This window comes from Acomys minous (genome assembly GCF_964271855.1).
Source record: "Acomys minous genome assembly, chromosome: 16".
NCBI classification, from domain to species: Eukaryota; Metazoa; Chordata; class Mammalia; order Rodentia; family Muridae; genus Acomys; species Acomys minous.
This window is the reverse complement of record NC_140498.1, coordinates 41,578,922-41,605,405: the sequence shown is the minus strand read 5'-3', so window position 1 is coordinate 41,605,405 and position 26,484 is coordinate 41,578,922. Positions and strand designations below refer to the sequence as shown.

The following is a 26,484-nucleotide window of genomic DNA, read 5'->3' as shown; positions in this document are numbered from 1 at the left end:
GTGAACAGGTGGAGACACTGAGTGAGTGGTGTTATCCCAGGAAGTTTCCCAGGGTGCATTTGAATCCTGTTTTGTTTCTTCTTGGGAATCCAAGTAAAGGTAGACCCCAGTGTGGGCTCAGAATAAAAGGAACCCCCAAATCCCCAGTCTGCCATCTCCGGCCCTCTACAATGATACTACCTGTACAAGCCCCACTCTGAGCTATCCGTGTTGGCACACGGTATTCCGCGTGCATGCCTGCGTTCATGCTTTCCCTCACCACCTCGCCCCCACCCCAGAGTCTGTTCTTGTCTCTTTCACTTCCGGGTAACTGCCCCTCCCTCTCTGACCTTCCGTGCGTCTTCCTTTACTTGGCCCCAGTCATAAGTAAGACCTAGTGAGGGTGCTGTTTGTGGCTGTGGATTTCAGAAGCCTACCATGACCCTCCGTCACAATTTCCTGAACCCAGCTCCTCTGGCTGCATGACTACCCGGCCAGCCGGGAGAGGGCAGGGCATAGCATGTGCCTCACTGTATTGGGAGGATGTGTAATCATTTCTGAGGCCCAAAACTCCAGAGCACATTCACCTCGTGATAATATATGCTGCTGGCTTGTCCTGGGTGATCTGGTCACACAGCCTGTGCAGGGCTGAGAGACACTCAGCTGTTGAACGCCCACTTGACTGTGTCCATCTATTGTGAGATCAACACGTTTCTTAAGCTTCCCCTGCCTCAGTTTCCCTATCGAGATGCTACCAAATTCACTACTGAGGTACCACAGCTGGAGAAATAGGTGTCCAGCCGTCTTGCCACAGGGTTGTCCCTCTGGGAGGCACAGAGGGTGGCAACCTTTGCTAGTTATATCTGCCACCAGCCTGCAGGGGGCGCTGGAGACTCTGTTTCTAGAGACCGCTCATGATGTATTCGAATTTGCCGTCATTGGTTGGCGATTCTGAGAGGTGGAGTCAGCTTGTCTGCTCCGCCCATGAAATTCTTCTTGAGTTGGCCTCAGGAAGGGCGGCTACTGACCTGGGGCTATGGGTTCTGCTGGTTCTTCATTGCCCCTCCCTCACAGGAGGCCTGGGAAGGAAAGGTTTCACTTTCGAAGAATGAGATGGCTAAACAGAAAGACTGTTTGGTCACTTACAATTAGGCTAGGCTGGTGGTGCTACAGAGATTGTCTTGAGGGGACATGGGTGTGTGGGGGGACCTCTGGGAGGAGTACTGAGAGCCTGGAGGCCCAACAGTGAGGAACCAACCATGACTTGGTTTCAGAATCCGCTGGTTTGGAGCAGAACGGTGAGAACTGGACCCCGCCCAGCCTCCCTTCAGGCTTCCCGGGACCCCTGACTCTTGTCTCCTCTTTCCTCAGGGAAATTATGGTACCAGCTGGGAGCTACAGATGCCCTTGGGGGTCCCAATTGCTGCTGGAGTCCTAGCTCTCCTCGCTCTCCTGGCTCTGGCTTCCCATTGTCTCAAGGAGGTACCTCTCTTCTCCTGACTTCATCCCTCAGCCCACAGCCTTTGCCTCAGAACCTGCTCCCCTCCCTCATGGCTCTCTCTGTGCCCAGGCCTGGAAGTCCAGATGGAGGCTTTGCAACGGGGGCTGGAGGTGCCCTCCAACTGGAAAGAGCTTGCAGCGTATCTTCCTCCACAGCCCGGATCAGGGCCAGCTGGGAAGCCTCTCTTCAGAGCCCCAGGGCCCACAGCTGCCTTCTCCACTGTCCCTCTGAAGACCCTACTGGCACCAGGACTGATGCTCGGCTTTGAGTATAAAAAGGAGGTCTGCCCCGCTCCCACCCCGTGCTTTAGAGGAAGCTGTAGTATCTGCCAAGCACCCTGCATGTATGTACAAACCATTTGAGTGGATGAAGGACAGAATCCACGAGAGGAGGGTATGTGGGTTGGTGGGTGGGTCCTTGTCTCACAGCCTTCAGGGATGAGGGAGGGGAGACGCCCAGCAGTGTGTCTCTCCTCTCTGGCTTATGGCATCAAAGTTTTATTCCCCCAAATCTACCCTGAAGAAGGCAAGGTTCTGCCCACTCCATCCTTAACAGTAGCTTCTTCCCATGGGGTGACAGCAAGACCCAAAAGAGAGCCATGAGCTGCAAGCAAAGGCCCTGAGCCCTCAAGAGTGACCAAGGAATGGCCCAGCAGGCACTTGACCTCCATTCCCGAGAGCTCAAGCAGTGCTCTCCATCCAAGGTCCAGGCTGCCTCCTTCCCGGGGCCACAGCAAGCTCACCTCTTGTAGCCCCTGAGCTTTCCTGGCTCAGCCCAGGCACCAGAGGAGTCAGGGCCTACTGCAGCTCATCTGGGGTCCCTGGCTTCTGAGCACTAAGCCAGTGGGCTTTCTGCCTAAGGACACTGCTGTAAGCCCACTCCTCCATGCTCACTTGCCCAGATCCAGAAGCACTTTTTCATTTTTTTTTCCTGGGCTACCCTGCGTGGGCAGGGAGGCATGAGTTAGTAAGGGTTAGTTAGCTTATGGCAGGTAGAATTTGAAAGTGCCCCTGAGATCCAGGCCCCTGGAGTTCCACACGCTCGTGAGCTAACCCTCTGGAGTGTGGATGTGACCATGCATACAGCAGTCCCTCTCTGTGCTGACAGTGGAGGGACAGATGCAGGCTCATTATAGTTTCTCATTAATTAAGTTGTCTCTGGGTTAAGTAAGAGATGGGGGCAGGGTCCTATCTCACCTCTCAGCAGGCTCTGCTATGTAGCTCAGGCTGGCCTGGAACTGGTTATGCAGCCCCCCTGCTGGCCTCAAATTTGATTTGAGGTCCTCCTACTTTGACTCCCTGAGTATTGGGGACTACAACAGGCACAAGCAATTTGAAACTTTTGATTCTCAAAACAAAACCAAACCTGGATGGCCCGATTTGGTCAGTGAATTGTCGAAGAATCTAGATTCTGCCCAGAGCTGCACAGGAGAGGATGAGCCTCTAGTGTCAGAGGCTGCGCTGGGGACTGCAGCCGTGTGTGACCTCAGGCAAAGCACTGTTCAACTTTACCAAAATTCTGAAATAAACAGCTTTTGGCAGCTGGTCCTGGCAATTTATTCCGAAGCGATAATGTGCGCTGGACAGCACAGCTGGTATGAGGGCAGTGGGGAGCGAACCAACAGTGGGCAGGGTACAAGCACCTAGCTGCCAGGAGAGGCTGCCTAGCTTCTAATGCCCTCCTTTTTGGAAGGAGCCCCTGCTGTGGCCAGTCAGGTCACACAGGGCCTATTAGAATCCTCCAGAGTGAGAACAGAAGATCAGTCTCCCCAGAGAACTGGGCAGCTTCTTTTGGCCTTCCAGAGAAAGAGGCTGCAGGATGAGGCAAGTGGGAAAAGGCCTAAAGGCCGTGGCACCCTAAGTCTTGTCCTTAAAGCACGGAGAGGGCTCTGGCAGGTGCTGGGGGGCTGCATTGGCAGGTTGTTGAGGAGGTGCCTGGAGGCAGAAGTGGGTGTGGAAGCTGCTGGGGCCCGAGGTGAGCTGGGATTTAATCTCACTGTTCCTGGGTGGTGGTGGTAGCACACGCATTTAACGCCAGCATTTGGGAAGCAGAGGCAGGTGGAGGTCTGAGTTTAAGGCCAGACTGCTTTACAGGATGAGTTCCAGGACAGCTACACAGAGAAACGCTGCCTCGAAAAACCAAACTCACACCCCACTGCTGAGGTTTTGCTTGAAATCCTCTTGTCTCTACTTATGCAGCACAGAGATTACAGTGTGTGCCACTAGGCCCAGCTCCTCACAGGGCACTGGGAAGCTGACTGAGGTTCTCATGGTCATGTGGCCAGCCCTGACTGAGCCATCTCCCCCATCCTCAGACCATGGTTTTGCCTGGAGGCAAATCTCAGGGGGGAGGCCTAGGGTGGCTGGCAGTCAGGCCCAGGTAATGAGCTAAGATGAAAAGGGGGGGGGGGGCACAGGGGTTACCTGCCCAGGAGGTATCCAGGGTCTGAAGAGGCAAACTTGGCCTTTGCATGGGGTGCCACTTCCATTTTAGGCTTACTGCAACTCATTCAAATGAACTCATGAAGGACTCGGGCTGAGGGGCAGCACATGACCCACTCTTCAAGCCTCCCCTGTGGCTGGGAACAGATCCTCAGCAGGTCCCTCCAAGTCTTAGTCTGAGCCAAGCAAACACCATCTCCCAGGAGTTGCCAACCAAACCCATTATGTCCCCAGCACTTGGCAGAGACGGTGTGTGGCTCTGTGGCAGTGCAGACTATTGTTGAAAAGGGGGCATTAACACACAGAAGTTCTGTACCGTGAGGCCACATAGGGTTTATTGAGGGAAGCAGATGAGCAGAAGCCAGTGGCAGGCACCAAGGCATCACTATCCCACAGGGGTGGCTGCTCCACAGCTTGCTAAGGTAGAGGAGCATGCAGCTCTATGACAGGATGGAGATGGCTCTGTCCAGGGTGGAGCACACAGGAAGCTCTGCAGTTCCCGGGGATGTTACAGTGCCACTTCTAGCATGGCTCACTTAGTTCTGCTAGACTCTTCTATGGGAGGCGTGCTTTGAGGCTAAGTCAACTTGTGCATCATGTGACACCATGTGGGCAATTCTCAGTGATGCAGCTGCCACCAGGACATACCTGGTGTTACTGCCTCCCGACTGACACCTGGGCTGGCTCTAGAAACTTCAGCTGCCACAAGAACTGTGGACAGAGGTTTAATTTAAGTTGGGAAAGGATGTAAGATGCAAGTCCAACAGAGGGTACAGTGAAGCCCTGAGCCTGGCCTGCTCTGCCTTGGTTGGGGCTGGCTGTGTCCTAGCAAGCAGCAAGTGACCAAAGGCCAGGAAGTCCCCAGCACCTCCCCCCTCCACCCACCTCCAAAATAACCCAACCACCCGCTGCTGTAACGTGCACTGTCTTCAGAGAGTGGCAGAGGGTTCCCGTACATATCCTGGCTCAGGACCACCTCATTTTGCTGAACTTCTCGGAGCTCGCAAAGGGCCATTCCCCACTGCAAAGCTCCTTGGAAGGCTGCATGCTCTCACAGCAGATGGTGCTGAGGCCTGGACAGCAGGGCGGGATCGAGGTATATCAGTCCAGACACACTTCTCCACAGCCGTCTAAGGTCATAGAGGTGACAGCAGCATTGGTCAGGTCTGCAGGCCACCCATCAGGTCTTGGCACTATTTTTTTTTTCCAACACAAGATACCACCCAAGGTCCAAGCACTCCTCCTGGGAGACCTCTGAGGAAATGTGAAGTCGTCGATGCTTTGGAAGAGTGAAAGGAGCTGTTGTCAAGCGAGTCTGAGTGGGTGGGAAATGCCTGCGTGGACAGGAAGCATTTGGGGTGTCCTCTGTTCTTCAGAGAAGACTCGGCTCATTAGGACTGACTGTTCAGTTTTTGCTCTTTGATGTTCCTGATGACAGAGAAATGGGTATCATTACAAAGGTTTACTTAACCCAGGCATGGTGGCGTACACCTTTAATCCCAGCACTTATGAGGCAGAGGCAGGAGGATCTGTGAGTTCATAACCAGGCTGGTCTACCTCATGAGTTCCAGGACAGCCAGAGCTATACAGAGACCCTGTATCCAAAAACAAACAAGAACAAGCAAACTACTAAAGGTTTAATTGTGGTCTGAATTTGATTTATTTTTTGGTTTTGTTTCTTGTTGTTTTTTAAGATTTACATATATATATATATATATATATATATATATATATATATATATATGTTCTGCCTATATATATATGCCTTCCCGCCATAAGAGGGCACCAGATCTAATTATAGATGGTTGCTGGGAACTGAACTCAGGATCTTTGGAAGAGCAGCCAGTGCTGTTAACCTCTGAACCACCTCTCTAGACCATTTGTTAGTTTGCTAACCATACATATCTCCCTCTATAGCTGAGGCAGGCATGGAACTGACCCTGTAGACCAGGCCGGCCTTGAACACTGTGGTGTTCTTCCTGTCTCAGCCTCCCAGGTGCCGGGACTGCAGGCATGCTCTAGCTTTTTCCTCAGCAAAGATAAAACCAGCGCCTCAAGTTCACTGCCTGGAGGCTGTCTTGAGAGCCAGCAGACTTGGAGGTAACTGTCTTAATTATCTAATGTACAGCCACAAATCACTCCAAAACAGCTTTTAAGGTCAAAGTGCTGAGAGTGCCTGGGCTGGGTAACTCTGACTCACCGTGAGGCAAGGAAAGGTGTCACGAGGACCTCAGTCATCTTAAGGCTTAAGGGCCGGAGGAGCCACTCCCACATGACTCCTGCTCTAATCTCCTCTTAAATCAGTTTTTTGTAGCTCTTATCTCTCTCTGAGCACTTCTGTGGTTCTGGGCGCTAAATGCAAGGCCTCACATGTTGCAGGCAGGTGTTCTACCACTGAGCCCTATCTCCAGTTCCTCCCCTTAGTAATCCATTAAATAACCCATCAAAGTTGTTGGCATACCAATAAATGTTATCTGTAATAGCCAATGATTATTTTATTCATCATTTTATTTATTTATTTTTGAGACAAGGTCTTTCTATGTAGGCCAGGCTGGCCTCAAACTCAGAAATCTACCCGCCTCTCCCTCCCTGGGACCTGACACCTGACTTACTGTTTTATTTTTCATTTATGTGTGTGTCTGCATGTCGCATGTACCCTCAGAGGCCTAAAGAGGGTGACGGATCGTCAGCAACGGGAGTTACAGACTCTTGTGAAGGCCTGACAAGGGAGCTGGGACCCACAGCTGAGTCCTCCATTAGAGCAGCAAGCACTCTAACTACTTTGCCATCTCTCCAGCCTCTTTCTTCCCTCTCTTCCTTTACTTTAAAAAAATGTTTGTTGGGCTGGAGAGATGGCTCAGCAGTTAAGAGCACTGACTGCTCTTCCAGAGGTCCTGAGTTCAATTCCCAGCAACCAAATGGTGGCTCATAACCATCTCTAATGTGATCTGTGACCTCCTCTGGCCTGCAGATGTACATGTAGGCAGAGCACTGTATGCATAATAATAAATAAATCTTTAAAAAAAAATGTTTGTTTTACCTTATATGTATGGGTAGTCTGCCTACTTACCACATGTTTACTTCCCAGAAGAGGCTGTCAAGGCTCCTGAGCCGGAGTTGCAGATGGTTGTGAGCCATCATGTGGGTGTTGGGAACTGAATTAGGGTTCTCTGCAAGAGCATCAAGTGCTCTTAACCCTTGAGCCATCTCTCCAGCCCAATGCTTTCCTGACCGGGACTCAAACCCGAGCCACAGCAGTAAAAGCACACACATCTATAATTCTAGCACTTGTGGAGACAGGAGAATCAGAAATCAAGTATGTCCTACGGACACTGGAGAGTTAAGATCACCTGCTGCTCTTCCAGAGCAACAGCTGGGTTCAGTTCTCACCACCCACATGGGAGCTAACCACCTTCTGTTCCAGGGGATCCAACTCCCTCTTCTGGGCTCCACAGGTGCCAGGTACACATGTGATACACACACATATAGGCAGGCAAACACTCATAGAATAAAAGTAAATCTTTAGCCAGGTGTGGTGGCACATGCCTATAATCCCAGGACTTGGGAGACAGAGGCAGGCTGTGAGTTCGAGGCCAGCCTGGTCTACAAAGTAAGTCCAGGACAGCCAAGGAGACACAGAGAAACCCTGTCTAGAAAAAAACAATCTTTAAAATATATGCATATATATGTGTGTGTGTGTGTGTGTGTGTATATATCTGGGCAGTGGTGACATACACCTTTAATCCCACCTCTTAGGAGACAGGTCTACCAAGCCAGTTCCAGGAAAGCCAAGACTACACAAAGAAACCCTGTCATAAAAAAAAGAAAAAGAAAAAAGAAAAAAGATTATCCTAAGATATATTATGGCGAGAGCCAGCACCTCCAGATGGGAACTAATCCCCCCAATAGGGTTTCTCTGTGTAGCCCTGGCTGTTCTGGACTTCCTTTGTAGACCAGGCTGGCCTCGAACTCACAGAGATCCGCTTGCCTCCAGAAGTGCTGGGATTAAAGGCTTGTACCACCACACTCAGCTGTCAACTAATTTTCAATGAAGTAAAACTAATTATCTGCAAACCTTATGTGTGTGGTACAGGTATTCAAATGGGTAACATTACTCACATCCTTCTGGACTAATCTATATTTTTCATTCAGGTTTTTCAAGAGACAACAACCCATAAGTACTGAGCTGTCTTGGAAGGTAGGTTTGGGATGGGAGCTGGTGCAAGTTCCAGAGAGAAGCAGATATAGTTTCATGGCAACGGGAAGGGACCAGTAGCAATGAGAGGCAAAGGTTCTAGAAATGCAGAAGTCAGGCACAAAGCCTCTGGGCACTCAGTGTATACCTTTCTTCTTCCTCTTGGCTGCACCAGGGAGCCGCTCCCGCTGCCGCAGGGCCTCCAGCCCAGCCAGGTCAGGTGGATGGCAGTGGCTCCGCATCACCATGACTCGCCGGCCCTGGGTGATGGCCCGACTGCGGCAGCCTAGCCGAGCCTGGTCCCGACACATCCAGTAAACCTTCTCACCAGCAGCCTTCTCCTTCCTGTATAGGAAGGACTCATAAACCAGGAACCGGCCTCCAAGAGATGTCCGCAGGAACTCCAGAGGCTGCATGGGCTCTGTAAGGCAGAGTCGTGCTGTGAGGGACCACAGAGGGGGCCTGGGTCTCCCTCTGACCACTGCAGTCCCAGGAGCATCCGCTTTGGTCCCTGTCCCTATCCCTTTGCTGCCTGCTCAGGGCTCTGGGAACTAATGGTCAGGCATGGTCCTGACATTATCTTTGCTTTGCAGGGGTTCCAGTGCTGCCCGAGCCTTCCCCAGTGCTCGACTGGAGGTCTCACCAGACACAAGTGGGTGTCTTATGGGTCATCTGGTCTGTGTGTTGGGAGCCTGTCATGTCCCTGCCACCAGCTGGCCACAAAGCCATGCTCAAACTTAAGAAGCTGAAGTCACTGGGCGTAGTGGCGCACAACTTTAATCCCAGCACTCGGGAGGCAGAGACAGGCAGATCGCTGTGAGTTCGAGGCCAGCCTGGGCTACAAAGCGAGTCCAGGACAGCCAGGGCTATACAGAGAAACCCTGTCTCGAAAAACAAAAAAACAAAACAAACAACAACAACAACAAAAGAAGCTGAAGTCAAAGGCCATGTGACGCTGGGGCTATGGCCAGAAAGAGCACGTTAAAACAGAGGCTGGAGCAGAACAGGCCCAGGGAGGAGACAGGAAAAAGATGAAAAGATGAGCGGTCCAGATGAGAAGGAGGGCCGCTAGGGCTCAGCACACTGCCCAGTCATGTGTATGTGCACTTCTGGTGACTGCCAGCCATGCCACCCCACCCCTCACCCCCTTGTTCTAGAGCTAGTGCTCTCAGCAATAGTAATCAATCGGGTGCTAAAATTGGTACCTGAAGCACAGATCCTGGCAAGGGACTGAGGAGCTACATGGCAACTGGGAGAGGCCCCTCTGCCTCCACATACCTGGGCCTTCCCAGTGCGTCAGGTTAGGAAAGTTCTCCCGTTGCCGCAGGGCTTCCAGGCCACCCATGTCGGGTGGGTGGCAGTGCCTGCGCATGACCATCACCCGTTGACCCTGTGTGATGGCACGGCTACGACAGCCCATACGCGCCTGGTCCCGGCAAGTCCAGTACACCTTATCACCGGTCGCTTTCTCCCGCCTGTACAGGAAGGACTCGTACACCAGGAAGCTGCCCCCCAGAGGGGTCTTCAGGAACTCAGGCCCTTCTGCAAAGAGACAAAAGAAGCAATGAGGGAAGGGGTATGGAAGCTGACCTTGGCCTTGGGAGGGATTGGGGAACGTTCCGACTTTCATGGCCAAGGTCAGCATATACCCTGGAGAGACCCTAGCACCCACTTCATGCCTTCTCCCTGCTCACAGTGAGATAGCCCTGTGTCTTCAAATCCCCCGTGCCTCCAGGGGCCAGGGTCTGCCTGTGCTGCGGCGGGACACTGGCCAGGCCAGGCTTCCATCACAATATTTCAGGAAGAGGTGGGTGTGTTTGCTCTTTTATTCTGGGTGCCCTCCAGAGCGGGAGTCAAAGCAGCTCAGAGCTAAAGAGGGGAGTTTGATTCATGAGCCCCAGGGCCGTGTGTGTGTGTGTGTGTGTGTGTGTGTGTGTGTGTGTGTGTGTGTGTGTAGTGTAGGCTGAGCTTCGGCTTGAGCGGTGAAGGTAGGAGGAACCTGAAGAACAGCTTGGCCTCGCTCAGGGCAGGGCACCCTCTTGTGTCCCCTCTCTTGCCCTCACTTTGACCAGGCACAAGGGCTGCTGTGGTGGTTTGAACAGAAATGGCCCCATAGGCTCATAGATTCGAATGCTTGATCACCAGGGAGCAGCACTATTCGAAAAGATTGGGAGGCACCAACATGTTGGAGTGGGTGTGGCCTTGTTGGAGGAAGAATGTCACTGGGGTGGACTTTGAGGTTCCAGAAGCCCAAGCTAGGCTCAGTGTGCGTGTCTCTCTCTCCCTGCTGCCTGCAGATCTAGATGCCGAACTCTCAACTTCTTCTCCAGCACCGTGTCTGCCTGTGCGCACCCTTGTTCCCAGCCATGACAGTAATGTGAGCAAGCCCCGATTACATGTGTTCTTTTGTAAGGGTTGTCTTGGTCATGGCGTCTCCTCACAGCAACAGAACACTGGCTAAGACAGAAGTCGGTACCAGGAGTGGGCTGCTGCTGTGACAGGCCTGGCCATGCTGCTTGTTGGCAGAACATGGACTTCGGGGCTTTGGATTAGGAAAGCAGTTGAACGCATTAAACAAGGCTTAATGGGCCAAACTAGTAGACCATGGAAGACAGCGACCACCTAGGGAGTCGTCAGATGACAGAAGCAGCTGGGGAGCCTGAGAGGCTGAGGGTTTTGGGCAAAGGCATCTGACTCTGGAGCTCCTGGAAAGGTGGGGGAGGAGGAGAGAGAAGGAGACATCAGACTGAGGAGAGGAAGGCTCGTGGCTGTGGGGAATGGGCCACCTCCAGCCCACAGGAGGGCTGGAGAGATGGAAGTTAAGCAGTTAAGAGCAAAGGCTGCTCTTCTGGTGGACCCAGGTTCGATTCCCAGCACCCACACTCACGACAGTCTGCTGCCCTCTTCTGGCCTCCACAGGTACCCGGCACCGACTCTGTGGACACCAGGCACCCAGATGGCATATAAATATGCACGCAAGCAAAACAGCTATACATCTGAACATTAAAAAAATTTATTTTCAGTGCTAGGTGTGGTGGCACACGCCTTTAATCCCAGCACTTGAAGGCAGAGGCAGGTGGATCACTGTGAGTTCAAGGCCAGCCTGGTCTACAAAGTAAGTCTAGGACATCGAAAGCTACTACACAGAAAAATCGTGTCTCAAAAAAACCAAACCAAACCAAACCAACCAACCAACCAACCAAACAAACAAACAAAAAAAAAAAAAAGGAGGAGGAGGAGGAAGAGGAGGAGGAAAAAAAGAGCCCGGTAAGCAAATGCATAGAGTAGGCTGCATGGGACTAGGAGGAAAGGCAAGGCTGGGCATTACATTGTCCTGGTACCATCCCCCTGTTCATAGAGATGTCAGAGAAATGGAACAAAAAGGAAATAAGGATGATAAAACGCCTCCTATATTTGGAATAAGTTCAGGACCAAAGTAACTAGGACTCCAAAAACTACCGGCCTGGGAGACTGGTAAGTGTGGACTGAGGAACTGAGCGCTGGCCTGGTGAGAAGGCTGGCTGCAGTCACTTTCCTTAGGCAGACACCAGGCTCTGCCAGGCAGCTGAACCAGCAGAGCCAGGACCCAGAATGCAAGTATTCAATAGACAAAGCTGCAGAGAGGTTTGGCCCTTTCAGCTCCCAGACTCTGACCTGCAGCTCTGTCCACACTGTAGGAACGAGGACCTGACCTGACTCGCTCTGTAGCCCCTACTGGTAACTCCTACCATAGCAGAGGAGAGGAGATTGGGTTTATCAGGTTTGGGGCCTGAAGACTAAGTAGGCAGGTGAGGAGGAACCTGGTAGAACAAAGCCCAAATGGACTGAGCCCAGGCAGAAGGGGCGGGAGGAGTAAAGAAGAGACACTGTGACATCCAGAATAGGCAGGACACGTATAGCCAATAGAAAAGGGGGTAGGGTGTCCCCCAGGTACCTGGGCCATCCCACTGGGTGGGGCCGGGGCGCTTCTCCCGCTGCCTCAGAGTCTCCAATCCTAACAGGTCAGGTGGATGACAGTGGCCTCTCATCACGGTCACCTGCCTGCCCTGAGTGATGGCTCGGCTGCGGCAGCCCATGCGAGCCTGATCCCGGCAAGTCCAGTACACCTTCTCACCAGCCGCTTTCTCCCTCCTATAGAGGAAGGACTCATACACCAGGAAGCTTCCTCCTAGAGGGGTCCTCAGGAACTCTGGGCCTCCTGCAGGGCACAGGAAAGGCAGTTAGGGGCTGGGAGCAGAGGGTGTAGAGTAAGAAGGCAAAGGTAGGTTGAGAAGGCTGGCCACACCCCTCCCAAACTGAGGCCACCACCTCTGCCCAGGAAGTCCCCAAACATTAAGACTCACTGGGGTCCACATCCTGGTCCTCCTCCTCGGGGGGCTCCTGCAAGGATTCTTGATGCTCCTTTGCTCGCTTTCTGGACCTGGCCCTACTGAGCGTCAGTGTGCCCTGGCCCCTGCGGTAGAACAGGCTGTCCACCCCTTGGAGCAGCGTGTCCTCGATGTCATCGCAGTCCTCCAAGTCCCCAGCACCAATCCGCCGTGCCTGTATCTTCTTTATGGTCTTCTCCTGCTGTCGCCGGGCCTGCAGGCCTTCCATGTCGGGGGAGTGGCAGTGGCTGCGCATCACCGTCACTCGCTGGCCCTGAGTGATGGCCCGGCTGCGGCAGCCATGGACAGCGTGGTCCCGACAGGTCCAGTACACCTTGCTTCCCACAGTCTTCTCCCGCTTGTAGAGGAAGGACTGGTGTACCAGGAAGGTGCCGCCATAACATGTCTTCAGAAACTCAAGGGGCCGGTATCGTACTGGAACAAGAACCCAGGAAAAGTCACCAGCAAGGGCCCGAGGCCAGGGGGCCCAGGAGGAAGCGCCATGTACCTTTCTCCCAGCGTCCACCTGCTCCCTTCCCTGAGCTGGGCACGTGTGAAGCCCGGTCCTTTCACACTGCACCACCCAAGAGGAACAAGGGTCCCTTCTGCAAGTCAGTGCCCATCAGCTCACAGTCCATGGCACAGCAGGAGGGGCCGAGCTGGGCTCTGATTCATTGGGTTATGTTCTGGGCTACCCTTGGCTGTATTTTTCTAGGGTTTGTTTAAAAGCTCTCGTCTAGTTTTTGTTTTTACAAGGTATAGATTTAAGCCTAAGCCTCCAACATGTGAGGCAACTGCTCTCTCACCGAGCAGCGTTCTTAGCCCTTCTTTGGGTAATAAAGGCGCATACTCAAATAGTCTTAACAGAACCACACTGACAAGAAGGTCCCCTGCCACCACGCAGCCTCAGATGCTCAGAGTCTTGTGGGTTGGGAGACATTTGGCCCCCCGCAAAGCCTCGCCTCCCGACTCTAAGAATGCACCTCTCACCCAGCTAAAAATGCAGAACATGGCCCCCCCCAAAGCTCCACAACAGTGGAGTGGCCGCAACCTGCATCAGGCACAAGCTCCTAAGACCCCAGAATTCATGTGACTCTTCTGAGGCTACAGGCCTTCATCCATGGGGCTGGAATTTGAACCTGGGACTCAAAGCCAAACCTTACTCCTGGGAACCCTGGCCAAACGATGCCAGAATCAGGAAAGCCTGCCCGTGGGTTTGCAGATTTCAGGGCCCCAGACCAGGCCTGCTGCATTGGAAACATTTCACAGGCCCTGGGATCCCAGAGCCCAGTGCTGTGTGACCTATGGCCTCAGTGATGGCTGGGATGCATTTGTACTTCTGACTCTGAGTACATTCTGAGAACCTACACCAAGCCCCCCATTTTTATTTGGGCATGAAAGATCTGAGGGTTCTTTCCTGCCCAAGTGAAGGAGGATGTGTACTTACCCACTCCTGGAGTGGGGCGTTTCTTGGGAGGCAGGCTCTGCAGTGCCAGGGATCGGTACCCCTGCTCCTCCTCTGGGGGTTCAGCGGTTTGCTGAGGGGTGGGCTCTGGCTCCACGGGGTACAGCCACAGGCTTACCCCATCTTCTTGGCCTTCAGAGCCCTCAGGCAGGTCTGAGCTGGGCAGCTTCTCCTTCTGGCGCCGGACCTCCAGGCCTTCCTCATCAGGTGGGTGACAGTGGTCGCGCATCACTGTGACTCGAAGGCCACGGGTGATGGCCCGTCCCCGGCAGCCTAGCTCTGAGTGCTGACGGCATTTCCAGTAGACCTTGTCCCCCACAGCCTTCTCCTGCTTGTACAGGAATGACTTGTGTACCAGAAGGCGACCCCCAAATGGCGTCTTCAGGAACTCCAGGGGCTGGGGGGCAACTGGGGGCATGAAAAGGCTGGGTTAGCTTCCCTAGGGTAAGGCTCAAGGTCAGGGGCCTTAGGGAGTGGGGCTTGGACTAGGGCAGGGTCCTGTGAGCAGGGTGTTTTCGCAGGCCCCCTGTTGCCAGGCAAGCCCAGGTTCTACAAGATGCTTTTGTGGTAAGGGAAGGGATTTAAGGAGTTTAGAGAATTCTGTATATGGCTGCAGTTCTGTGAGCTTGCGGGAAAGGGCCTGTGCCTGGTGTTTAGAGACTTAAGAGGCTTAACTGAAAGGAAGAATGAGGTATCCAAGGTCCTCCTGATGGAAATGGGAGTGTGCAGGACAACAGACTTGTCAGAGCCAGGACCAGCCAGGCTAGGGGTCTCACCTGCATCTACTCGACTACGTTTCCGGTGAATTATCCGTCCCTGCTTCTTGGCTGGCAAGCTCTGGGTGTTGCTGGATAGGGTGGCAGGGCCTGACATCTCCAGGGACATGACGCCTTTCGGCTTGGGTCTCCCTTTATCCCTGGCCGGGACCAGATTGGAGGATTCCTGAGGCTTCCTGGCTCCAAGAGATGGTTCTTGGCCAGCTTTCACACTCTCACCCTCCTGCTCACTGGGCTCAGGCAGGGGCATCCTGGGACTCACAGCCTGGCCCTCAGGCCACCTTCAGCCTTCTGACAGAGAGGCCTCTCTTCTTCTTTGTCCCAGGCCAGAACCTGGGAGCTCAGAGGCTCTGCCCTATGAGAAGAGCCAAAGCAGTTAGTGGAGGATGCCCTTAGGCCTGGGGCTCTAGCAAATGGACCTGGGATGGAGCTTGGGGGAAGATGGGACTTCCCATGGTACTCTGGGGTCAAGATGCTGCAGAGAGAAGGGACCTGATATAAGCAGGAACCCTGGGCAGATGCACTACCAGTAGTATCTTCCTCGGCAGGCCCACTCAAGGCTCCCCTGTACATCAGGAAACTTGCTGCACAGTAAGTGCCTCCAGGGCTGCTGGTGTCTAATGTGCTAGTTAGCGAGTTTCTACCTCAGAAGCCTCATCAGTGTCCAGCACCAATGTCACATGGTGACCATCTAATAGGTTAGGTAAGGACAGAGGCACCGGAACCTGACATGCCTGAGAATGAAAAAGCCAAAATCCCACTGTGCCTGCTCAGATGCTGGGCGCCTACCTGGGCTGACTCTGGCCTTGTACACATTACCTCAGCGCTGGGTGCCTACAGCCAGGCCAGTGAGTACTGGTACTCCGCATGGTAGAAGCTGGAGCCTCGCTTGGGAAATGGACTCTGGGCTCACACAGCCCATCCTCTGACCTACTCTGGAGGCGTCAGCTAAGCCCAGTCCTCTGAGGCCCTTTGCAGTGACACTGCAACTGTTCTTGGTGCTGCCTTGGTGGGGCAGGAGCAGGGGTCCAGGCCTCCAGTCTGGACAAAGATGGTCAGATATAGGGTGCCTGCCACCCCCAGGGTGGGCTGACCATCCTGTCAGAAAGTGAGTAATATGCAGTTAGCAAAGTGTCTCCCACCTCTCAGGAAGAGCCATTAAGCAAGACTGAAGCACTCTAGACATTTTTAGCTTCTTTTAAAATTGTTTTAAGCTGGGCGCTGGTGGTGCACACCTTCAATCCCACACTCATGAGGCAGAGGCAGGCGGATTGCTGTGAGCTGGAGGCCAGCCTGGTCTACAAAGTGAGTCCAGGACAGTCAAGGCTACACAAAAACCCTGTCTGGAAAAACAAACAAACAACAAACAAACAAACAAACAAACCAAAAAAAATATATATATATAGTTATTTTCTACGTTTAATGGTACATGAATGAATGTAATTCCAGTACTCAGGAGGCAGAGGGATGCAACTCTCTGAGTTTTAGGATATTAAGGCTACATTGTGATATTTTTAAAAAGATTTTTTATGTGTATATATATATATATATATATATATATATATATATAATGTGTATTATATTTATATATTATGTATATGAGCGTTGTATCTGTATACATGCCAGAGGAGAGCATTACAGGGTACAGATGGTTATGAGCCACCATGTGGTTGCTGGGAATTGAACTCAGGACCTCTGGAAAAGCAGATGGTGCTCTTAACCACTGAGCCATCTCTCCAGCCCCCATGATTTTTTAAAAATAAATATTTATTTTATTAAAATAATATGTATTAAATTTTAGTTTTTAAAATATTTTCTTAGATTTGCTCATTTTACTGTGTGTGTTTTGTCTCCATACATGTCTGCAGTGCTGTCAGGTGCCTTTGGCTCCCCTGGACCTGGAGTTACAGAGGGCTGTGAACCACCACGTGTCCTGGCTGAACACAGGCCTCTGCAACAGCAACAAGTGCTCGTAGCCACTGAGCCATCTCTCCAACCCGTATTTAGTGGGGGTTTTTTTGTTTTGTTTTGTTTTGTTTTTGAGACAGTTCTCACTATGTATTTCTGGCTGTCATGAAACTATGCAGACCAGGCTGGCCTTGAACTCAGAGACTGACCTGCCTCTGCCTCCCTAGTGTTAGGATTAAAGAGGTGCGCCACTATGGCCAGCAGATTTAGGTTTAATTATGTGTATTGTGCCATCAGATCCCCTGGAACTCTAGCTGCAGGTGCTTGTGACCCGCCTGACATGGGTGCTGGGAGTCAAACCCCTGTTCTCTTAAGAGCATTACAATATTCTTAACCACTGAGCCTTCTCCAGCCACTTTTATTGATTGATTGGCAGGACTTCTCTGACTATTCTGGAGCTCACTTTGTAGACCAGGCTGGCCTCGAACTCACAGCGATCCATCTGCCTCTGCCTCCCTAGTGCTGGAATTAAAGGCGTGCACCACCATGCCTGGCTCTTACTGTTTTTAAGTCTATCTGTGCGTGTCTGTACTCCATACCTGCAGGGCTCAGGAGAGTCTGGCAGACCTCGGGTCCTCTGCATGAGCAGCGTGTGCACCTCATCACTCAGCATCTCTCCAGACCCAGTTTTAGCCTCTTTACTGGGGAACTATCACCCAACACCAGTTCTCTGGGTCCAGTTCCTCCTGGTCCCATATTTCTGTCTCATGGCTCCCTGGTCTAGGGGCCCTAGGTGGGGTCATCTCTGGTGTCCAACAGGACAAGGTGGCCTAGCACAGAGTTGTTAATAGCCTTTTCCAGCTGGTGTCACCTGTAGGGGACACCCAGTGCAGCAGTGGCCACATCAGGAGGGGAAGGTCCTAGGCGGAAAGCCCAGTCCAGGCCCAGAGATGCCAATGCCTGCTCCTCCCGTGAGTTGCTGGGGACCTAGCAACACCTGGGATCTAATGTTAAGACCCCTTGGCGGCTGGACAGATGGCTCAGAGGTTAAGGGCACTGGCTGCTCCTCCACAGGTCCTGAGTTCACTTCCCAGCATTATAGATGGCTTACCACCATCTATAATGGGATCTGATGCTCTCTTGTGGCCTGAAGGTGTACATGCAGGCAGAGCACTGTATAAATAATAAATAAATCAATCTTAAAAATAAAAATAAAAAAAGCCCCCTTGGGTACCGCCAGGACAGGAAAGGTGGATGTCTTGCCCACCAGACACAACACCCTTCAGTTCCCCTGGTGCTCAGGTCCAGGACTGAACTGACTTCAACCTTGGAGCCTGAGGATCCTAGCCTCATTTGCATTCAGCTTGTGTCTTTGCCCTCTACACTCAGGCCAGGCCACCCACTCAGGGCCGTGCTCCAACCTCCACCCACACAGAGGCCTTTCAGACTCTGTGCCAGCATGCCTTACTGAGAGGCAGATCCTCTGGGTCCCCTGGCCTCCTCCAGACTGGTGGCCTTCTCCTTAGTCAAGGCTGACATGACAGGAAAACCCCGCCTTCCCCAGGGGCTGCAGCCTGAGTCTGGGAGCAGGCAAGACGAACCTTCCAACAAACGCTTCAGTTCATCAGGCACCCAGGGCTAATCACCCCAAAAGATATCCAGAAGCTCCCCTAAAATAGAAGGTCCGTGGAAGGCTGGTCTCTGCAACTGTCTAGATCTAGAGGTGAGGGACTGTGCCCACTCTCATCCATGACAGGACCTGGGGTACCAGCCTGTGTGAGGAGCCCAAGTCCCTCCATTCAGGTGTGCAGGCAGCCAGGTGAGGTGAGTCACACCAGAGTGACCAAGCCTAGCAAATCCTAAAACCCTGGGGTGCCAATCACACACATGTGAAAGCAAAAAAACATTAGGGGAGTTTAAAGGGCGCACGCCTTTAATCCCAGCACTCAGGAGGCGGAGGCAGGCGGATCTCTGTGAGTTTGAGGCCAGCCTGGTCTACAAAGTGAGTCTAGGACAGCCAAGGCTACACAGAGACACCCTGTCTCGAAAAAAAACAAAAAGCAAAATATGGGCAGGTGCACCATAGTGTGCACGCAGAGGTCAAATGACAACCTTTGGTGTCACCTCATTTGAGGCAGGGTCTCTGACTCGCTGTAGTGAAGGAAATGCCAGGCTAGCTACTTTAGGAGAGTCCTGGACTTCTCCTGCCGCTCATCTCCCGACAGTGCTGGGATCACAGATGCTGGGTCCACACCGTACCTGGTCTTATGTGGACACTGGGATCCAAACCCCAGGCCTCACGCTTTGCAACAAGAACACCATCTGAGCCCTGTCCCCAATTCTATTTCTGCTTTTAAAAAACAAAACAAACTTGGGAGGCAGCGGCAGGTGATTCTCTGTAAGTTCAAAGCCAGCCTGGTCTATGAAGCGAGTCCAGGACAGGCTTCTCTTGAAAAATCAAAAGAAAAAAACAAAACAAGCCTAAATTGCATTTCATTTATTGTCTATGTGCATGTATGCCTGCATTCGCTTACATGTGATGGCACAGCACATGGGTCAAAGATATGCTGCAGTCCGTTCTCTACAGCCAGGTGGGTTCTGGCTATTTAACCAGGTCCTCGGCTGGACAGCAAGGCGGTCCCTGCTAGGACATCTATCCAGCCCCATCAGGATTTGTTTGTTTGAGGAATTTGTTTTCTACTTGCGTTTTTTTTTTTTTTAAAGATGTATGTATACAGTATTCTGCCCGAATATATGCCTGCAGGCCAGAAGAGGGCAGCAGATCTCATTATAGACGGTTGTGAGCCACCATGTGGTTGGTGGGAATTGAACTCAGGACCTTTGGAAGAGGAGCCGGTGCTCTTACCCTCTGAGCCATCTCTCCAGCACCTACTTGTTTATTTTGAGAACAGGTTTCACTATGTAGAACAGGCTGGCCTGGAACTCAAGGAGATCAACCTACCCCTGCCCAGGCTGGCATCAAATTCAGTGTGTAGCTGTGGCTGGTCTTGAATGCCTGATCCTCCTTTCTCTACCTCCAAGTACTAAGACTGCAGGTGCGTGTCACCATGGCCACCTTGTATTTTTTACTTTGCCCACTGACCTGGGCTTTAACGCTTTCATTTTGTAATCTGTTTCTCACTCGATACGAGCCTATGGAGAGAACAGTGTTTTCAGGTTAGACAGATGTGAGCAGGTCAGTCAAGAGGCTCAGGTTTGAGGTTTACTCTTCCATCCTCTCCTCCCTTACAGAGGTCACAGAGCCGGGTGGCTACGGCAACCCCCTTGCTTGCTCTGACATGCGGCCCTGCTGTAGTGTTAATTATCCAATGCCTTTCAGACATAACTGGGTCCAATCCCTAAGGACTGACTAAAATCATGAAAGCCAGATTTTGGCAGCTAACAGCAGACCAACAGTTACCTCTCGGTGGGACATAAACCATATTGCCAGGCCCCTTGCTGGGTGGGGCCCTGGGCCAAACCCTGCCTCTTTCCTGGCTACCCTGACCTGCTGGTGACTGTGAGGGTGAGGGGCGATGGCTCAGCAGGGAAGGGCACTTGCTGCAGAAGAGTGAGGACCAAGTTCAACTCCCCAGCACCTATGTAAAATACAATCCCATGCCTACCCGTAGCTCCAGAGCTGGGTGTAAAATACAATCCCATGCCTACCTGTAGCTCCAGAGATGGGTGCAGAGCCAGGCAGAGCTCAGGAACTTGCTGCTACCCAGCCGCACTGAAACTGTGAGCTTCAGGTTCAGTGTGAGATTCTGTCTCAAAAAATAAGATGGAGAGCTATTCCTGGCCTCTTCCTCTGACCCCCTCCCCCCAAGCAGCACTGAGGTACTATAAGTGAAATTCATCCATAAACACAAATCATTTCACAAGACCAGGAGTTCTTTACTAGGGTCAGCAGGGCCCTCAGCAAAGGAACAGAGAGGAGAGATGGCTGTGTTGTCAAAAACAAAAACAAAGTCCTGGGGCCGCATAGCAGCATAACCCTTTCATCCCAGCAATCTGGAAGCAGAGGCAGGAGGATCTCAGTTAGTTAGAGGATAGCCTGGTTTATGCAGTGAGTCCAGGCCTGTCAGGACAGCATAGTGAGACCCTGCCACAACCAAGCCAACAACAACAACAACAACAACAACAACAACAACAACATGTCCTTGAGTGCAAACAAACAACTCAAACAACAAAATTCTCCTGAGCTAGGCATGATAGTTCACACCTATAACCTCTGCTCAGAGTCTGAGGTTACTTGAGCCCCGGAGCTTGCCTCAAAAACAAAACAAAACAAAAATAATGATAATAATTTTGTTTTGTTTTTGTTTTTCAAGGCAGGGTTTCTCTGTGTAGCCTTGGCTGTCCTGCTCTTGCTTTGTAGACCAGGCTGGCCTCAAACTCACAGAGATCCACCTGCCTCTGCCTCCCGAGTACTGGGATTAAAGGTGTGCACCACCATGCCTGGCTTTAATTAAAAATTATTTTAGAGACGAGCATGGTGGTGCACGCCTGTAATCCCAGCACTCGGGAGACAGAGGCAGGGGGATCACTGTGAGTTCAAGGCCAGCCTGGTCTACAAAGCGAGTCCAGGACAGCCAAGGCTACACAGAGAAAGCCTGTCTCAAAAAAACAAAATTTAAATAAACAAATAATAAATTTTAAAAGGCAAGAAATGCTCTACATGATTTCAATGACTCCTCTCCTAACAGCCTCTTTTTAAGTCATGAATAAAAGGATCACTTTACTTGGTTAATAACCCTGTGACTTCACACACACACACACACACACACACACACACACACACACACTACACAGCACTGTTCAGTTTCCTGGGACTACATACATACTCGGATGTGCAAGCATCACACATACTCAGAATGAAGATGGTTAACAATCCCCAGAAAGACTGCAAATTATCACTCTAAAGTGGAGTTTCACAGCCCCAGCATTGGTGGCATTCTAGGCCTGATCAGGGCAGGGTGTTTATCGGCACCTCCAGCCTCTACATACTAAATAAAAGCCACTATCCTCTCCTTTTCCAACTTACTGTTGAACCAATACTGCTGGGTGTCTTCTGGTGAAGGGGATAAGAAACTGAGAGCACTGTTCCAAAACAATTTAGCAATGCAGACACTACAGCTGGACGTGGTGGCACAGGCCTTTAATTCCAGCACTCAGAAGGCAGGGGCAGGAGGAGCTCTGTGAGTTCAAGGCCAGCCTGGTCAACATATTGAGGTCTAGGAAAGCCAGGCTTACATAGAGAGACTCTGTCTTATTTTCTTTCTTAAATATTGACATTGTAGAGCTACCAGCCAATGGGAGCCTACTCCCCATAGCCCTTGCTATAATTTGGATCATGAATGTCCCCACAGCAGCACCACTGGGAGGCAATAAAAGGTTTAGCAAAGGTCCTTAGGTCATTGGGGTATGCCCTCAAGAAACCTATGGGAACCCCAGACCTTCCCACTCTTGCCTACTGACTATGAGGTGAACAGCTTGCTCCATTACATGCTCCTGGCTGTCACCACACAGCCCACCCATCACTAAGAAATGCATCTGCCTGACCTTGGATAAGAATCTCCAAAACCAAACAAAATGATCGTGTTCTCATTCTGTGCCCCCTTGAGGGGCACACACCAACACTTAAGTATTTTGTCATAGACATGAAAAGCTGGGGGTGGGGTGGGGTGGGGTGGGGTGGAGTTGGCTCAGCAGATCACAGCACTTGCTGCATAAACACGAAGACCAGAATTCATGGTCAATGCTAGGTCTGACTGTATCAGCACTGCAACGCCAGTGCTGTAGGAGGCAGAGATGTGCCTTCCAGGACCAGTGAGACCGTGTCTCAAAGGACTAAGGCAAGCCGGGGAAGTGGTGGCTCACGCCTTTAATGCCAGCACCCAGGAGGCAGAGACAGGCAGATTTCTGAGTGTGAGGCCAGCCTGGTCTACAAAGGGAGTCCAGGACGGTCAGGGCTACACAGAAAAACAAAACAAAACAAAACAAAAAAAAGGAATAAGGCAGGAGAGTGATAGAACAGGCCTCTCCATGCCTACACACACACACACACACACACACACACACACACACACACGAGAGAGAGAGAGAGAGAGAGAGAGAGAGAGAGAGAGAGAGAGAGAGAGAGAGAATGAAAATCCACAGAAAACATAGGTTTGGGTGATGTACTCCTTTACCTAGCCTGATGTACGTTCATATCTCACTGTGTGTGTGTGTGTGTGTGTGTGTGTGTGTGTGTGTGTGTGTGTGATCACACCCATCTTCTATCTGCTTTTCCATCATCAAGGCCTTCCTTCCTCACTGCCTCCTCTTCAGCCTAACAAAAATCCGGGAATGCTGATTGTCTTCAGCTCTGGCCACCGCAATTCTCCCTGACATTCTGACAAGTTACTCTTCCTCTAATTAAGTTCCCTCACCACCCGCCACTCCAGCAAAAGCCACCTCCATCTGCATAGGCCACCAGATCACCAGCCCTCCCTTAAGGGGCTCCCTCAGCCACAACTTCATACACTGTTTTTTTCCCCACAAGTCAGACTAGCGGCATTTGGAAGAACATTGAGTTAAGCATACCTGAATCATACCACAAAAGCTATATCAAGCCCGAGCAATGGTATAGACCCTGAAAAGCAGGGGGGAAGAATTCAAACAAACAAACAAACAAAACAAAACCACCACCACAACAAAAAGATCTTTCTTCGGAATGCTTATCTGATTGTGTAAGGTTGTGAGCTGGTACATAAACTAGGTCTTAAATCAATGGGTTAGGAAGCCAGTCATTTGGAATGGAATGGAACGGAACGGAATGGAACGAAATGAATCAGAACGGAACCCGAATAGATCTGCGTCATGTGAGCCGGGTAAGCGGCTCCCTTTAAACTTGTGATTCACGAATCTATCTTCTGGCACAGAATGTACTCATAAAACATATTTCTCAGTCTAGAATGAAGTCAAAAAGTTTGAAAGCCATAACGGGCAATCTACAGTCTGAACTAGGAGGGGTAGCAACCGGCAAAAAGTGCAAGGTCACTGGGACCTGCGGCCGCCAAGGATGGGCCGCGACGGACGACAGAGCCAGGTGGACACGCACTAGGCAGGGTGGACACGGTCCGAGAAGGATGGGCAAATGTGTGGTGCCGGATTTAGGGGTGTTGAGAGCGGTAGAGGGGTCGGGTGGGTTGGTGGAGAGATCTGGGAGAAAGGAGGTGCACCGCGGATGACCGACAAGGAGGCGGGCTGGGGCCCCTCCCCAGCACCGGGCCGGACCCCGGGACAGCCGGACCCGGCATCGCTCCGCTGGCCGGACCCTCCCGCCCGTAGGGGCCCGTCCTCACCGACGGCAACGGGCCCTGCCTCTGCGGCGGCCGAGCCACGCGGTCCTTCGTGTGGGTCTCCGCCAACGGAGGCGTCGGCCTAGCACCCGGGGCTGCTCTAGGAACCACGACCCCGGCGCCGGCTCCCGCCGCCAACTGCCCCTAGGCGAGCGAGCCCGTGCCCGCGGGCGCGCCGCCGCGAGGAGCCGGCTTGGAAAGCCTAACTACTAGGGAGCATGCGCGGCAGAGGTGCAGAGCCGTTCCCGTATTTATTCTCCGGGTCTTCTCTGCGCAGTGCCAACCGAGACCCTAGCCAATCAGCATACAGGGGCGGGTCTACTAAGGCGAAGGAGGCGGGACAGCCCGAGGTCCAGCTACTGCATCAGAGGGCAGGGCGGGGCGGCAGGTGAATTTGTTGCAGGGATGCAGGCGGGGCATCCTCAGACAACGGGACCTTGTATAGGATTCTACTGGATTATTAGAAAGCTGTAATGTTGGCTTAAATGTATCTTTAGGCTGGTGACCTTCCTGAAATTTCTTTTGTTTGTTTATTACCACCCACCCCCACCCTGAGACAGGGATTCTCTGTGTAGCCCTGGCCGTCCTGGAATGCTCTCTGTAGACCACACTGACCTCGGACTCAGAGATCGGCCTGCCTCTACCTCCACCACCGCCAAGCGTTTTTTGGTTTTGGTTTTGGTTTTTAAACATACTTCTGACATATTTTGGGTTTTTTGCTTTTGTTTTTGGTTTTTCTGGGTTTTTTTTCTTTTTTTCTTTTTCTTTCTTTCTTTCTTTCTTTCTTTTTTTCTTCTTTGGTTTTTCTTCTTTTTCTTTTTTTTTGAGACAGGGTCTCTCTGTGTAGCCTTGGCCGTCCTGGACTCACTTTGTAGACCAGGCTGTCCTCGAACTCACAGCAATCCGCCTACCTCTGCCTCCCGAGTGCTGGGATTAAAGGCGTGCGCCACCACACCCGGCTCCTCTTCTTTGGTTTTTCGAGACAGGGTTTTCGTGTTATCTTGGCTGTCCTGGACTCGCTTTGTAGACCAGGCTGGCCTCGAACTCACAGCGATCTGCCTGCCTCTGCCTTCCGAGTGCTGGGATAAAAGGCGGCCATCTTTCTTGCTTTTAACAAGCTGAAGGGGCCTAGGGCTAGCAGGCTCCCACATTTGCCTTACTGTCCCTTCACTTCAGAGTTGGTGTGACACAGCTTCATGTAGCACCGCCCTCCCTCAGACCTACTCTGATCCACACATGTGATCCACACACATGATTCACAGATGTGATTCACACATGGGCAGGACCTATAAGCCTTTTGCTATTTGGTAGTCTCAGATCTCTGCCCTCAGCTCTCCTCATGCTGTGTACATCCGATGACCCTGCAGGCTCCTCTCCTTATGGTATCCACACTGGGAACCTCAGGAGCCCAAGTAGACAGAGATCCCTTCCCTGGTATTGTTCGTTTATGTGGTCTGGGGATGGGGCAGGAAGTGGGGGGCAATAAAGCTAATACACCATACAGTGCAAGGAGCATTTTATGCCTGGTCCTTAAGGAGCCTTTGCTTCAGGCAGTCTGCAGTGCAGGACTGACTGAGATTGGTAATCCAGGACTGCACTCAGAGGTGCTCACAAACCAGGTACCTTGGAGTTAGCAGAGCAGCGAGGACTGTGCCTGCCCCCATCTATCTGGTCTCCAGGAGCAACCGTGAGGCAGAGTCTCTGCTGTGGAGAAATAGGAGTACTGAACAGAGCTGACCACGCCAACCCAGGTGAGTATACATAGGTTGGAGGAAAACAGAAGTTTGCACACAAAGGTTAGGGGAGCCCCGCTCCCTTCCGACTGACCCCTCTTCTCCCTTGCTTCCCTCTAGCTGTTCTTCCCAGCTCTGTTCTCAGACAGCCCTCCGCCCCTCCCCCCCCCCCCGCCTCCTCCTGCCCTCCCCCCGCCCCCGCCGCGCATGGGGGAGGGGGGAGCCGGAAGTCAACATTGTGTGCCTTCCTCAATTGCGCTCCCTCTTAGCTTTTGAAGCCGGGCCTCTCACTGAACCTGGAGCTTGCTGACTCGCTCGATGGGATGGCCAACACGTTTCAGGGATCCTTCTGTCCCTGTCTCCCCAGTCCTGGGGTTATAGGGCCACACCACAGCATCATTTACCAACTGAGCCGCCTCCCTAAACTCAGGTCCTGTCTCCTAAACGCTGGGATTAAAGGGATGATTACCACACCCTGTCCGGGTCCTCTTATGACCTGACTAAACTAGATAACTAAAAGCACACAGCAAAAGAGAAACTAACTGCTCTTCCAGAGGACCCAGATTCAATTCCCAGCACCCACACGGCAGCTCACAAGGGTCTGTGACTGTGGTATCAGGGGACACAACACCTTTTCACCTCCAAAGGCTCTGCATGCACATACTGCACAGACATACGTGCAGGCAAAACTAATAAAATTGTGTTGGTTGGTTGATTTTGTTTTTAGACAGGGTTTCTCTGTGTAGCCTTGGCTGTCCTAGACTCGCTTTGTA

At 51.9% G+C, this 26,484-nt stretch overlaps 1 protein-coding gene and 1 long non-coding RNA gene across 2 annotated transcripts; one reads left to right on the top strand and one right to left on the bottom strand.

Moving 5' to 3' along the window:
• Positions 1-990: 990 nt before the first annotated feature.
• Positions 991-3,020, top strand: LOC311587341. Its single transcript, XR_014775826.1, has 3 exons — positions 991-1,277; positions 1,351-1,461; positions 1,550-3,020. It is a non-coding gene; the product is annotated as an uncharacterized lncRNA (long non-coding RNA).
• A 1,209-nt stretch (positions 3,021-4,229) lies between these two features.
• FLYWCH1 (FLYWCH-type zinc finger 1) lies at positions 4,230-24,200 on the bottom strand. The gene is made up of 8 exons (XM_084763990.1): positions 23,982-24,200; positions 14,725-15,079; positions 13,931-14,356; positions 12,460-12,918; positions 12,051-12,314; positions 9,395-9,658; positions 8,265-8,537; positions 4,230-5,349 (listed from the first exon to the last, which is right to left on the bottom strand). Exons 2-8 carry the CDS (start codon positions 14,972-14,974, stop codon positions 5,327-5,329), a joined length of 1,959 nt encoding a protein of 652 aa, XP_084620116.1. The 5' UTR covers positions 14,975-15,079; positions 23,982-24,200; the 3' UTR covers positions 4,230-5,326.
• Positions 24,201-26,484: the final 2,284 nt, after the last annotated feature.